The sequence below is a fragment of the Pavona decussata genome, unplaced genomic scaffold (assembly GCF_977016875.1).
Source record: "Pavona decussata unplaced genomic scaffold, jaPavDecu1.1 SCAFFOLD_213, whole genome shotgun sequence".
Taxonomy (NCBI): domain Eukaryota; kingdom Metazoa; phylum Cnidaria; class Anthozoa; order Scleractinia; family Agariciidae; genus Pavona; species Pavona decussata.
In genome coordinates this window covers 501,901-517,500 of record NW_028145618.1, presented here as the reverse complement: position 1 = coordinate 517,500, position 15,600 = coordinate 501,901, and the positions used below count along the sequence as shown (strand labels likewise).

At 46.1% G+C, this 15,600-nt stretch overlaps 1 protein-coding gene across 2 annotated transcripts in view; it reads left to right on the top strand.

Annotated features, from left to right (window-relative positions):
- Nucleotides 1–15,600, top strand: part of LOC146460455 (coiled-coil domain-containing protein 78-like) — a 59,260-nt gene that overhangs the window by 18,610 nt on the left and 25,050 nt on the right. For both annotated transcript variants that reach the window (XM_085088157.1, XM_085088155.1), the window contains exon 4: nt 12,384–12,555. In XM_085088157.1, coding sequence (XP_084944283.1) covers nt 12,384–12,555 — 172 coding nt within the window. The remainder of the gene's footprint in view (nt 1–12,383; nt 12,556–15,600) is intronic.

The following is a 15,600-nucleotide window of genomic DNA, read 5'->3' as shown; positions in this document are numbered from 1 at the left end:
CCAGTATTTTTTTTTACGCCAATTTGTGTTTCGTATTAACGTCATTGAGAATTTTTACCATCTTGTAAAGATATATCGATAACATTATAGACACTGGATGACCAAAGGGACAATGCACTGAGTATTAAATACTTGTATTCAATATACACTGGTTGTCTTTGAAACACGGCACACGAAAGCGGTCGTTTTCGCGGGAGCAACAAAAATAATCCTGTCATGCTTTTATTTGATTCTGTTACAAACTACCACGTGCGTGACAGGAATGTCAGAAATGTAAACAGTTACATTGTCCAAGAGAAAATGTGTCCATTTCCTAGCGCAAAATCCAGCTTTGTCCTGTTTGTCGACATATCACTCTTGATAACGCAAAATACTAGAATTCCACACAATTAACAGGAAGACATTTAGCCATTTGAACAATTAACAACGACTAATGGCAGTTCTATTAAAAGGTACTGACTATCTATTCTTTTCATGAGCAGTTGGTGTTAACCATTGAAAATGTATGTTAATCATACTCTTATTGAATCATTGTCTTGAAATTGTAAAATTAATCCTTACATACCGAATTTCAAGCCTGGCAAGCCACAACTAAGGCTTGCAAAACACGTTGCACATGGCGGGATTTGTCTCTGATGCTCCCCTGGGATTTGATAATTGAAATGAAAAATTCGCCAAGGCACAGTCATCACTACCAAGGAGGGATTCTTTGGACAACATTTCGACCAGTTCCTGTGAACTGCATTCGTCACTTTCATAACTTTTAAAAAGATGCATAGATGTCATGTGTTTACAAACTTCACTAAACAAAAGCGAAACCAACTAGCCAGTACGATACGCAAGTTGTTTATCCTGACTGCCTTGATCTATTTTGGGCTTGTTTCAACCCGCCAAAGCAAACCATGATGTCATCACAAACGTTACTTATAGCAACAACAACAGGTGCGGCTAAACACGGCTTGTGGACTGTGGAAACTTTTAGGCTACCGATAATTTGGAGAACAACGAGTCTCACATGGACAAAACCTATAAGAAAATTTGCCTTCCAAGCGCATTCACTTGTAGACAAGGAAACCACTAAATCCCCCCCCCCCCCCTCACTCAATGTGTTTTTTGGGTCACGAACAGTTTCCTGGCAAGCATCACTTCCCACATCAACATTGCATAAGGGGAAGGGGGGGAGGGAGAAGTAACTGTAGTAGAATTAATAAGGGAGAAACAGTATGTGAGTGGTTTTTTGGCTGTCTCAGTTCGGTTGTCATTACATAGGGGGAGGGAGTGGGAGAGAGAAGCAAAGTTCTGTGGTAGAGTTAACAAGAGAGAAATAGTAAGCAAGTGGTTTTTGTGCTGTTCGTGTTCGGTTTTCTCAAGGAGTTTTGTCCACGATTGTAAAAGCGCGAAATGTTTTCAAAACCAGGGAGTGCAAAAATCGGACAAATCCAAGCAAAATTGAAAACCAGGCTAAAATTCGACACAGGTCGGTTATGCTCTAGCCCTTCAATTGTTCTTGTCCAACTTTGGATTTCCTTTGTAAAGAGGTATCACTTTAGCCTCTTTCCACACTGTTGGAAAAGTTCCCTCGGTGATACAAGCTTTAATGAGTTTGGTAAGGGTGGAGCTATCGCTGGAGTGGCAATCTTCAGCAAATGTGTTGTGACACTTTCATTACCAGTTCCCTTTCCTGGTGGAATGGTCTTCATCAATTGCCGAGTCTGTCAAGATGTTATAGGAGGGAAGGCAAGCTAGTAGCATTGGAAGTCTTGTATTTCCTGACAAAATCAATACTGTTTTTCGGTTGAATTCACCTGCGCTTTTGTCAGCCAGGCTCATAAAGTGTTTCCCTAACTCTTCAGCAGTCAAAGCGGGTTCTTGTGATTCAGTTTGATTAACCACAAGGGGAGGCACATCATACAGTTCATTGGTTTTTCTTGAGAGGTTTTTGAGCGTTGAGCACAGCTTTTTGGGTTTTCCTCAACTCTTTCTAAAGGATTCATAGAAAAAGTTATTTTCAGCAGATCTATGGCAGCCATGACTTTATTTCTAGCCTCTTTTATAGCTGACCAGTCCTCTGGAGCAAGTAATTTCTAGGCTTTTTTGAGCACACAAATTCTTTTTCATGTCACAAATGTCCACACATACCCCAAGCTCCAAGGGTACTGCAAGCTCTGAGTCTTTGTAAATAGTCTTTGTATTAGGGGAAGGGGAAATTTTCGACAAACCTATCGACATTTATGAAACCCCCGACCAATACTCCACAACAAAGTTCCCAGAAATATTTTAAAAAAACCCAAACTGACCCACTGTTCAGGAAACGAGTCGAAAAGATGGCTTGTCGGTTCCAACATGAGCTATTGGCCGCAGCAGCTCGACTTTGCAGTTTGATGCATGTCAACCGGCTGTGGGATTTCACATGACATTTCGATAAAGACCACTCCACACTAAATTTACTACAACAGGTAATCGCTTTCTACCAGTTCCACGTCTATTTCACTGTCAGGTGGATCCTGTTTCAGATGGCTGGGTTTCAGAACATAAGCACTTTGCCCGACAACCCAACTTTCAGTCAGATGGACAACAAGTATGACGTGCCTTTATTCAAAAGAATTTGTCACAAGTTTGGTGTTGATCCATCAAGTGATTTCTGTTATACATGTGGCACGAATCACGGTCTGGGGATTGTTTACATTTGGGTCACATACGCCGGACCCTCAAAAACGAAATAGGATTACCCCAGGATCAGCAAGATTGGTGACGAAGCTGGAACTTCCAAAAAAGGGAACCCCATTTATTTTATCCAGCTGGATGACGATGCCAACGCACAGGCAGACTGGTTTTGCCGGAAGAGTGCAGAAGGGTTGACACAGGCGGGCTTGGGCTGAATAAACCAGTCGATCGAGGCGTTCGTTTAGTGTGTTTTGGGTACACAGGTTAACATTCCAAGCTGCATTCTGGGTTCAGGAGGTCGTGCAAAAGAGGCGCAGGCTGAGTTTCTTGTCTTGGTGGAACACGTGATAAAGCAACCAGACCTGGCAAAGAGCGTTTTATGTTATCAGCTGGCAGTGGACGAGGCAAAGGTCAGGCTGAATTTTGCTGTGTCTGGGTGCCTGGCTGATGCTGGGGCGGATGGCAGCTTGGGATCAACAACGAGGTGAACAAGAGCACAAAAAAAGGCCCTTCACCTGATGACTGGGAGGGGGGAATCGAAAGTGAACCCACCAAACAGCCCCCCTTCCAATCCAATTCACAAAGCAGCAACAGCACCCCAAACGGGTCCAAAGCCTGCAGCCCAAACAAAAAATCCGACTCCCCTGCCTCAAACAAAAGTGTCAACTCCAACGGGGCAAACAGAAGAACTGACGCCAACAGCTGGCTTTGACAGCAACTCTTACGATGTAAACAGAAAAGCTGTCGGGGTTGCAGTTGCAGGTTTGATATTCTTGTCATTCCATTAACGCCGCTTTCTGATGTAGGTCTCTATCAGAAAGGCCACAACAGCCAAAATCAGTAGCTAGGTGCGCTCTGCCAGAAAACCGATGGCCTGAACAGCATTGAAGAGGAAATTCACAATCAATCTCAGCAGTCCAGGCAGAAGTGAAGCTGTTTTTTTACGTAACTTTTTCAGCCCATTCCCCAAAGCTTTGCCGGTGGCTTTCAAAGAGTTAGTAATGGAGCCAATGACAGCACCAATGGTGACACCAGCCACAAGAAAGATTGCTGTAACTGTCACACCATATTTTTTGAAGATCTCTTTGATCCTCTCACCGAGCAGAATGGCTCTTGCTCTTGCCTCAATCTGGGTTCTCACCTGAGCGAGCTCCTCTTGTCTTTCCTCAACTCTTGCTTCTGTGGTTTCTCTTTCAGAAGGTGAAGTGTCCTAATTTCTGATAATTTCCCTGTCTTCCTCGATTTGCTTCTGAAGCTCAGCTTCTTGTTCTTTTAGGTCATTGAGAGTTTTGGTGCTTTTAAGTCCTTCTTCAAGAGTATTTCTTTCTCTTTCTTTTTTAGAAATGTCTTTTCTGAGTTTGTCAATGGTTGCTCATTCTTTCGCTGTGTTTTTTGCTTGTTTTTCAAGAGCCACCACCACTTCTTTTGCGTTGTAAAAATCTGTTTTGAGATTTTTTCTCAGTTGCTGCAACCTGCGCAATTCTGACCCACTGTCAACTGCTGAGCCCTGTTCTTCATGAAGCGAAGCAATCTTTGCTTTCGTTTGGTTGAGTCTGGTTCTCAGATCTTACACTTCTTGAGCAGCTTTTTCTCTTTCTGAAGAGAGCTTTTCTGCCTCTCTGCTTCTCTTAATCTGTGTCTGGTTTCTCTAATTTCTTCATTATCTTGAGCAATCAGGATTCAGCTTCTGGCTCAAGGGATGTTTTGAACTTTTCTGTTAAGGTTTTGAGAAGACCACTGCCATCTGTTTTGACAATTTCAGTCTCCCCACCTTTTGAACCGAATGAGACAAGTGTTGTCTCATTGCCACTCTCTTTGCTGAAACCAATTGGGCCCAATTTTCCGAAGTCAACTCTGGGGAACCTCCTCCTTATGAAGTTTCTCACTAATTCAAGCAGCGCTGGTTTGTCACCTAGATGAATGAAACCCTCGAACGAGGGATTTCATCAAAGGATGTGTCCGACAGCCCGCTTTGTTCGTGATACCTTGTTTGCATTTCAGTATGCTCCCCTTGAGGCTCCCCGGTGTGGATGCAGACACCGGAACAAAAGGATTTGTTTCATTGGGGTCTTGATCACCATCACCATTGTCTTCATCGTGGTCATCAAAACTCGGATTGTTCAGGTCAAAAACGGGTTCTTAAAACCACCTTCTGTCATCTTGCAATCTGCAATTTTATTTCTTTACTTAATTTTTCAATTTAATATTTATTCCACTGTGTATCATAAGATTGCAAGCATGTCAATCCAAGAAAACCTTTGGCCAATGCACAACGAGAAAAATGCCAATGCGATGAAAGCAAATTGCGGTTTGTGGTGGACAAGATCTACCGCCCTCTCTGTGGTAAGTTCGACTACATCATGTTAGTCTTCCTGACATTTGTGCACAAAAAGACTTTCCACCGAATTGGTGAAAATGATCTACAAATGTTTGTCTTGATGTGCGAGCAACACGAGGTGGAAATCTGGCTGAAGATCGTCTCCCCCCTTTTCGAGGGCACCAACACGCTTGTGATCCTTGACGACTGTGCAATCTCAAAAAAAATGTGAAAGGGCGCATGGGCCAGCTGGTGAATCTTGGCTTTTCTGCTTGCCATACAGGCCTAAGCCTGTGGGTGCTGGCCCAAAAGATGACCAGCATCACAGCTTCCTTCCGGTAGAATGTGGCGGCGATCGTCCTCTTTTACCCCCCCCCCCCCCCCCTTAGACAAAACCACGAAGGCCATCTTCGATGATTATGCCAACAAACTCTCTCAGGCTGAGTACAAAGATCTGATTTCAAAGCTGAAAGCCTGCAAGTTTGCCCATGTCATTTTCTCGCTTCGCCACCCCTACAGGGTTGTTATTTTGAAATAAAAAATGAAAGTTGCATATATCGCAATGCCTGAAGAGCTTGCAATTTCAGAAGTCATGAACCTGCTGGAGGCATTGTGCCAGATCTTGCCCCCCCTCCTGGGCCTGACATTCCAGCTCTTCGTGAGCAGCTGGCTGTGCTGGTGTCGACACGAAAAGCCAAAGAAGCCACTGGGGTGCAGTTGTCACACGAGGAGGGTGAAGTGCCTGAGCGACAAAGATGTTGAAAATTTATCAAAAGGTACAAGACTTACGTGGGATCAAAGACAACCGACAGCTTGATCGACAGCTTCATTTTTCTTGTAACCAAAGCGGTCAGAATGGCTGTAGACATTGATGAGATCAACACTTATCAAAACGAACTCCAAAACGACTACATCATCAACAAAGAGCTCTCCAAACAGGCTGGCAACCTTGCTTTTAAGTGCGGCCTGCTTCTTTCTCTGGCCAATGCCCTTTGATGTTAGGCAGTCTCAGCCAACCAATGGCTTGCTGTTGGTGGCTTTGTTGTTTCGCTGATTGCGCTTTATTACAAACGTGAAGAGCTCAGGGCTGCATTCACCAATAAAACAGCCACGCCAGTGTGCGTCAAGCCATGACCTGAGCTGAAACCTGTGCATGCCATACTGACTCCAAAAAAAGGCATCCGCTACATGGATTGAACTTTTTTTTTGAACAATAGCGTCAACATGTGAATCAGCCAGATGGCAGTTGACACTCTCCAGTTTTTGATCTCCTGGGCGGCCGTTTCCAGCCTCAGAAACTTCACTGACACTGGCACAGCTGTGAAGGCCCCCTTAACTTACATCGACTGGGCTGAGGAGTCCGATTAATTTCGTTTGTTTTTAACTTTTGCATCAATTGCATATTGCAGCCATGTTGGACAAAACGGTGTTGGAGGTTTTATTAATTTTGGTTGTTTTAAATTTTTGCACTGTTTGCATAACGCAAACATGTCTGACAACAATCTCATCAAAATGGTGTCGGATGCTGCAACTCTCACCGACTTGGTCACCAGCATCGGCCGGGAATTTTACCTCCGACCCCAGCGGCAGTGCAATTAATTACTTGAAGTTCACCACCGTCATGGCAGGCAGCATTGCACTCAAACGGTCCCTCGAGGACGAAAAATCCTCCCCACCAACGGTTCAGGATTTAAAAAAAGGTTTCTGATATGAATCGTTTCACTTTTGCAACAAAGCATCGGGAGTGTCGCGAGTATGGTTGCTGGGGCTGTGTTGAACGCCGCAGCTTGGGGGCACTCAGGGGTGGTGACACAGCAACGGTAAAAGAAAAAAAGCACCACGACAGAGCTCTTAAGGCATACCAAGCTGCTTATGCCAAATACACGCGACCTCGCCAAACTTCTTGACTGGATCGCGACGAACGCGCAAATGAAAGCGCAGGCCAAGCAGAACTTCACCAACACTGACTACGCCTTCAAACTCTACAACCAGGCGCACCCGTACAAACGAATCATACCCCAAAAGAGCCCAAGTTCTCTGATTTTTATCAGCCAAGCAAGAAGCAGAAAAAGGCTGAACTCATGTTTTTGGGCGCCGGGGCTCTTGCTCTGGGCTACACAGCCTTCGGGTTCCTTTCAACGTTTCCTCTAGTGCTTTCAAGATGGACGCCAAACTTGCAAAGGCATACTACAGCCATACTACAGGTGTTGCTGCGATCCAAAAATTATCCGAGGCCACCCAGGTCCCAGAAGAAACTGCAAAAAAGTGGCTTATCAAGCAGGCCCCCTGGCAGATCTACCTCCCTGCGCTGTGGCACATTCATTGACTGAAATTTGACGTACCCACCCCCAACGTGGTCCACCAAGCTGACCTTCTTTCTCTGCCGCACAACAAACTGCCCCACGGGTGCAAAGTTTTCAAAATAAGCGCTCACCATTGCCAATGTGGCCAGCGGCTACAAAGGGGCGGAACCCTTGACCTCGAAAAATTCTGATGAGGTCACCCAGGCCTTTCAGAAGATTTGCAAACCCGGGCCTCTGAAGTGGCCTGAACTGCTGGTTGACCACAAGTGTGAATTCATGGGTGCTGTTATAAAAGAGATGGAGAAATATAAAACAGAGATCCAGCACAGGCGCACTGAAATTCACTGCTACCAGGCCATTGTCAAACCTTTTCTCATAATAAGTGCTCAGTCCCAGCTTTTGCTGCTCGTAGGTGACCATTCGGCAATCTTACATCTGGAAACCTCTGTTTGTCGCTATGTCCTTGTGGCCATTCAGCTTTGCTTTGAAACGATCTCAAGTGATTTCGTTCTGCTTCTTCAACGTGACCTTCGTGCTCGAGTTTGAAGAGCCCAGGGGTGCGGCCACTCCACTTGTCCCAAGCCAGCCACTGTTTCTTTTCTGCCTCAATTACGGCTCGCAGCTCTGGTTAGACAATTTCCTCGAGTCTGTTTCTGGAGATGGCTATGTAGTTGCTGTCCCTGTCCATCTGGATCAGCTCGAAATCCTTTCGGTCAACACACTTGTCAAGAAAGTCATAGTAGAACTCCAACATCCTCAGCTTTGACAGCTGGTACACTGCGATTCCGATCTAAAATGGTCGTCTGATTACGATACTGGGCTTCCGGCTTTCCAGCTCATGAGCGGCCCCGATTTCATCGAGATCGGAGAAATACGCAATTCGGAGGGCTCAGTCAACAACCTTCTCGTCTTTAGTGTAAACAACGTTTATTTGGTGCTCCAGAGCTTTCTATCAACTTCCCGTACCTGCTGTTCCGCAAGAGCTTGAACGCCTCCCTGAGCAGAGCTTTGCTCTTGTCGGCATCTCCTGTCCGGCGTGCCTCTGTCACCTGCTCCACAAACCAGGTAAAGACTTTTCTGGGGTCGTAGTCGATCGTTCGGCACACTCTTAATCACCGCCCCGTGGTCCATGTACCAGCGGAGCAGTGGGGTGTACGGAAGAATATTCTCCGTCGAAAGCGCCCCCACCAGCTTTTTCGATCTTTTATCAGCCGGTGTGCTGCAAATAGCCCTGCATGTCTGGTAGCCATCTTCTTTAGGGACCTCCTTGTTGAGAAAGAATGGGCACATCTCGAATTTTGGCCACATGTGTTCCGGGATCGCTATGTCGACTTATGGGAATCTGAACCAGGTCCCATTTTTGATCCTTTGCATCAGAAGTGCTGCTGCGTCTGGCCAACTGTTGTAGTGGAGGACTTCCTCCTGCCCGCAGGGCATTTCACAGAGCATGGTGAACAGGTACAGAGCGTTGGCACCGTAGTTGATGATGTTTTTGCAGAGACGCGGGTCTGCTGTTTGGTGGGACCTTATCTTCGTGACTCTGGCTTCGTGGCGCCAGGTGAACACGACGCCTCGTCCTCCGATGACCGTGCCTTTCAACTTCTCGTACACCTCTTTTCAGGCGCTGAAAAGCTCCACACCTTACTCAACTGCTCCCCGAAGCAGGTAATGCAGGTTCACTCCCGGGATGCTGACGACATCTTTCGGGATGTTGATCCAATGCAGCGCCAGAGACACAAGTTGTCTTGGTAACTGTCCAGTGCCACTATCGGACCAGCGCTACCTCGTGCCAAGTTACACAGCCAGTCTGGCAAGGGGCCTGTGCCCAACAACGGGTCATGGGTGAGCACAACTTTTAAGTTGACACTGAAGTGGCCCACAAACACCCACTTTGTAGATGGTCTGTTAATGTTGTCTAATGTCAGGCGTTTCTCTTCCTCCTCTCTCTTAACCATTCCTCCACCTCAGACAATTTGTGGGACCATCTTGAACCGTGGCTTGTGTAATACAAAAGGGCAGTCCCATCCTTAATGTTCATCAGCATGTACGCGTAGATGGCTGGGCAAAGAACGCTGTGTGAATATTGTCTGTAACTTTTTCCGTGAAGATCGGCGTGTAATCTCAGTCGACTCCATCGATAAAGTGCCAGAGGATGAAACGATGGCCCTTTGTTTCCACCCCTTCAATATCTTCTTCTGCAAAAAGATTATTTATCTTTCAGTGGAAAGCAAGACTTGGCCGATCGTTTTGTGGCTTGTGGATGGCTGCTGCGAGAGCGCCTGTTTTTTCTTGTGGCTGGGCGGTTTTGGGGGGTTTGAGGTGGTTGTAATACGGGTCTATGCTCCCACGTTTTTCACCTATTAAGTAGTAAAGCTGGAAGTCAAATGAATACCACCTGTTTCTCCAACCACCCTTTTCTAATTTTAAGCTCCCCAGAACAGTAAACCTCGCCTCACTCTTTTTACTGTTCTGGGAAGCTTAAAATCAGAAAAGGGTGGTTTGAGAAACAGCTGGTATTCATTTGACTCCAGCTTTACTACTCCTTAGCAAATCCCAACCAAACTTACCCAGAATGCTAAGAAGCTGCACACAGGCCCCCAGCACACGGTTCAGTAGAGCTGCTAAGTCAAGAAGTCAAGTGTGGAGGAAGGCTGGCTAGTGCTTCTGAAAGGAGTGTGGATATACAACAGTGTACTCAGTGGAGCGAAGAAAACCAAAGAAGGCCAAGGTGCAGGCAGCCCAAAACATGCAATGGTTGAACAAGGCAACATCCAAGGCCTTCCAAATGACCACCATGATGTTGTCTGTAACGGGGAGGTGATGCACTTCAGCGGAACCTTGCTCTCTCTTAATCCCCCTCAAGACACGTTGCAGCCACAAGCAGTTCCGCATTGGATCAGCAAAGCCTTGCTTGATGTGTGAGGAACGAATAGCTGACAGGTCCACTCGTCAGTTGGGCAAGGGGATCTGTTGGCATGGAGCTTCTCAGCCTCGCAACAAATGGTGTAGAACTTCCTCTGACCAGTTGCATAGGTCTTCTGGGTTGAGGGGGCCAAACCATACACACAAAACTCACAGCACTGTTGCTCTAGCAAACAGAACTCAAGAGAGATTGAGAAGAGACGGAGGAGTCTGGCAGGGAAAAGGCTGGGCCTCCGATGCAAGCTGCCTGAACTCCTGCCTATGAAAACAGGAAATGGCGTCAGCAATCTTATTTACACACCTACAGCACACGTACAAGTAAGCATAACCAGCCCAACTTGACCACATACACCTGTAGGCATAAAGGCAATAGTATACTAGCCAGGGCCTAACCACGCGTACAACTAGACGATGGTATGCAAAAGATGGCCTAAGGACCCAACCAGGCCGAAAGCGGTGCTGCAGATCGTTGGTTTTGCCATGCCATGCCTGAGGCCCAATGACTAAACAGTAAGGAGAAACCTAAGCTAAGGCAGCTGGCAGCAGACCAATAAGTAACGAGCTATGAAGCTGCAAGACAAGGCGGACCTTTGACCTAATTTAACAAGCGCTAGATAACTAGCAAGACACAACAAGGGCAATAACGATAATGCCTAATGACTAGACATTAATGAGATAGATAAGCTGAGGCACCAAGCTGCCTCCGTGAGTGCGGGTGATGCAAAGGCACAAATGCTAATACCAAAGCTGGCAGTGGACCATTATGTAATGAACACTAATAAGTTGTGACACAAGCCTAGCACATGGCCTCAACGTACATGTAACAGATGCTAGTTTTAAAATTAACAAGAATCAAATGCAGAAGCAGGTAACAGTTCAAGTCACAGTCGGCATTGATAGATCCTTAGTAATGCTTGGATTTGGTAGGGGCAGAGCAGGATGGTGCTGGGGTAGCAGCACAATGCTTTGTTTCTGAGTTGGATTGGTTCTCAGATTGCTCAATGGTCCTACACAAATGCTGCAACAGTGAGCAAAGTGGCAAAAAAGGTGCTGAACAATGCTCTCTGTTCCAGCGTCTGCAGACGATCTGAAAGGTGGAAGAACCAGAGGGCTCTGGGGGTGCGCTTGAGAGGCTGCCACACCCACCCGCACTGTTGCTCCAGCAGCGTGGAAGGTGAAGAGCTGGAAATTGATTGAAGACCAGTCCGTCAAATTTGATGCTGCGGCATGCTCACAAAATGCCCTGTCATAGGCTAGCCAAACTTGGCCAATGAACTGGCGATAGATACACAGAATTATTGTATTGTATAATTAGAAGTTTGTACTACCAGTTAAGTAGGGCGACAGAGAAGCAATCATGTTTGTTGTAAGCAAAGAAGAAATGGTGGAAAGCAGGACAGAGAAAAACCAACAGCCAAAGGACAGCACAACTGCAGCTAAGCAAGAGCAAATTGCAAATGACCTTTTGACGAGCAGTGCCACAAAGACAACTGCATGTAAGCATCCCAGAGTGCCCTGCTAGAACTCCCGGGCTGCCCCTGTGTCCAGCGCACAACAGGACTGCTGACCAGCATTGTCATAAGATTAACCGTGCCTAAATTTCATTTAGCCACATACAAACCTATAAGAACTTAACCAAAGTAGCAGCATCATTAACTAGATGCACTTGACATTTGTTGACACATATATCTAAATACCTTGGTACCTTGGGAGGACTTTAGCTTTAAATCCAATGGTGCAAGTAAAGGCTAGCTCTAGCAACCTGTTCTTGTTTGGTTTGCCAAAAATTTAAACTCATGTCTTCTTTCACCAAGCTGCCAATTTATCGTTTGGTAAAATAATTCTCTTCAGAGATATACACTTACTATTTTATTGGTATCTCCAGCAGAAACTGATTTCTCTTGGATACTGTTCACAATATTAAACTTTACTTTTGGCTTTCTAGAACGCCTGCTTTCGCTGACAACTTTTTGTTCCTGTTGAGTGTTTGAGGTGGTAGTAGTCTGTTCTTTATTGGGGATTTAATAAACATTCTCTGCTTTCTACACTATCAGCTATCCGTTCTATCACTATCAGCTATCACTATCAGTTCTGTCTAATGTGCTATCTAATACTAACAACACCTACTGTAAGATAAAAATTTGATGTTAGTACATATTGTGTTGTTTCTTTTGTAGGGAATCTAAGGTGACATTGTTGCTGAAGGATGCACTTGGTGGAAACTGTAAAACAAAAGCTCTTATCACTCTACATCCTGCTGAAACATCCAGCCTTTCTAGTGTACTCAAAACAGCAGGACAACTTGCACAAGTGCAAAATTATCCTATTGTCAACGACTTCATGGCTAAGGTATATTGAGTAACAAGTTTTAATGTCAATTCTGAAGTACTGTGTAGAAGAAACAGTTGAGCCATCTAGATAAATACATTGTAAATGTAAGGTTTCTGTTAACAGTATACATTTGAGGGTGTCTCCCAGGAAATCGTTTCTACACTGCATGCTGTTTTAAAATAAATCCTGGAAAACTAAACATCACCGTAAAGCTTATAACATGAAGAATCTGAATTTATACCTTTTCGAAAACCATTTTTGTTTATATAGTGCCAGTGTTGAAGAGACAGGAATGTCATAACGAAGGAACTCTAACAGCTTTAATAACGACCAATATAGGTTTGTTCAACAAGATGGCTGATCAGGTAACACGAGGCGGCCAAAACATGCGTGCGCATTAACTAGTAACAATGCCGTAGGCACTGCCTGCTGGCGCAACCTCTTCTTTTATGTAAATGAATGTGAACTAACTGAATGACTCTGTCCAACGGACTGGAGGAACATTATGAAAATATGAACCTAGCATTAAACTGTGGGGGCCCCACAGAGGGCTAAAATCTAACATAGTCATTTAAGTACAGGGGTGGGTGTCTGCTCTGTCTTTGAGGTATTGGGCCAGGAGTTTCAGGAGACGAACTGGGAGAAGACCACGTGATTGGTCTGGGGCTGCAACACAGGTGCGCGACTCGTCTAGTACAACGGCCGAAGAGGGTGTATGAATGGGAACATCAAGTGCTGTGTCCTCACTGGCTAAGGAAGTGACTTGTTCCTCGTCAGATGGCAGAGTAGTAAGTTCTGGCGGCGCGGGAGGGGGTAACTCTGGGTGCACTGGGGCTGGTGGCATGGCAGGAGTTACAGGTGAAGGCTCATCGTCCTTGCCTCGAGAGGCTGGAGGACGGGGTGGTTGGACACTACAACAGAGGGAGGCACAGTGTAGCATTCAGACAACTTGACTTTGTAGGAAGTGGCTCTAAGTTGTGAGCCACTATACTTCTTAACAAAACACCAAGGGGGTCGACAGTAACGACAATATAGCAATCACAAGCACTCAAGTTGTCCTTATCTAGAACAAGGAAGACAATGTCTCCGACTTGTAGTGGTGGCATGTTTGGAACAAGACCGCGGGGGTTCTTGGACTTCTTGCTAAAGGCGTGGTTAGTGGAATGATGTGCATGTTTGTCAAGTATGAGTTGGTAGTCACACAACAGCAACTGTTCATGGGTGTATTGGTTGTGTTGGGTCCACATTTCACGAGCTGATAGGCCAGGAAGACAAAGGCGGGAATTCAGCCGTGCGGTGGCGAGAGTGAGGCCGACTTCGCTTACTGGTTGTCCACCAGGTTCTTGTCGAACAAGCTCTTCTTCAAGTGTGCGAATTGCCTTCTCGGCGATGGGGTTTTTACTCTTGTTCTTGATGTGAAAAACCCTGATTGTGACATTTAAGTGATTAAGTCAGTTGTTGTTTGTTGCTCATCTACGTAAAACCAGGAGCGGGATCTATGCATATAATCACTCTTGGGCCATTAAGTGCGTGGAGACCAATGATTAGTTGAGTGAGGGCATCACGGAGGGTATCATGCATCTCGTCGCCTATCAAGCAAGATGCAGTAAAGGATGCTGTGCATTCTCGAAGTACTAGGATCAACTGACGGTTATGCTTGATTATGTCAGCGGCGAAGGAGACACCTATGACTTCTGGGGGATCGTCAGAGGATTGAGAGACCAGTGGGTTCGGAAACATCAGTAGTGAGGCACACGTGTAGCAGGCAGATGTCATGCGGGAAATGGTGTCGTTCATGTCCAGTGCAAAGAACTAACATTGGAGCACCTTTTGGAACTGATGGCAGGATGGATGGCTGAGCTTAATGTGGAGGGCAGTTAGGAGGCCTTCCAGGATGGGCCGGGGGACGACGATTGCTTCAGCAACGGGAGCGAATGGTTGAGTGTGTTTGACCACAAGAATTCCGTCTCTAGCAATGGAGGTATAGCTGAGATAGCGCTTAACATCATGAATATTAGTAACTTTCTTTGATAGGCGAGTGCCTTGTTTAAGATGGGCGTGGACTCTACGAAGGTTGGGACGATCGTTTTGGATCTGAAGCCAGGTTGATCTGGTAGTGCATGGGAGGTGAGACATTGTCGAAGATGTCCTGGATTGAGATGCTGCGCACGAGGGAGTCGTCCATTTTGTAGACAAAGTTGCAGATCTGGCAATTGGGCTCACTGCAGTCGGGTGCGTTGCGGCTGGTGAAGTCAGACGGTAAGTTGGCTTTCCCAGTCAAGTGTTGTAGACTGACTTGGTAACAGCTGACAGTCGTTAGAAAGGGGGTCACTCGAGGGCTGGCTGAGAATTCGCCATGGCATAGTTTGTCAATAGCTTGAATGCAAGGGTTACTATCAGTTAATACAGACGTAGGATGGTGCGACTGAATGATGAAAGGAGAGAAGTGTTTGATGGCGGAAGCAATGCATAGTGCTTCAACTTCGCAGGGAAGCCAGGTGACTTGGTGTTTACGCAGTTTGGCACTATAGAAGCCAGCAAGATGAAGGCGATCGGCACGCAAGACGCACAGTGTAGCACCAAGGCCTCTCTTGGTAATGGATCCGTCAGTGACTATCCAGAGTGTGACTGACGGGCAAGGGAGAACTATAGATTTGTGATTGGATAAAGACTCTTGTGCAGTCTTGAACCTGAATGTTTAATTCTCATCCCAAAGCAGCTTGTCCGAAGACTGAAGGCCGGTGATGGCGCACTCAAGGGGGTCCACTAGGTCCGAGCAGTTAGGGAGCACGCTACTGAGGACTTTATAGGCACTGATAAAGGAACCGAAACCTTTCACACTTTGGGGAGGAGGGCATGATGTCAAGACGACGATACAGTGAGGGTTAGCTGATAGACTGCCTTGGGACCATACCCAGCCGAGGGTGGTGGTAGACATGGGACAAATGACGGTATTCGTAAGGGATAAATGAAGATTACAGTGGTCGAGGGTCTTGAGTACCTGTCTCCAGTTGTTCAGGAGTGCTTCCGGTGTATTGCCGCCACAATAGAGGTCGTCGGCAA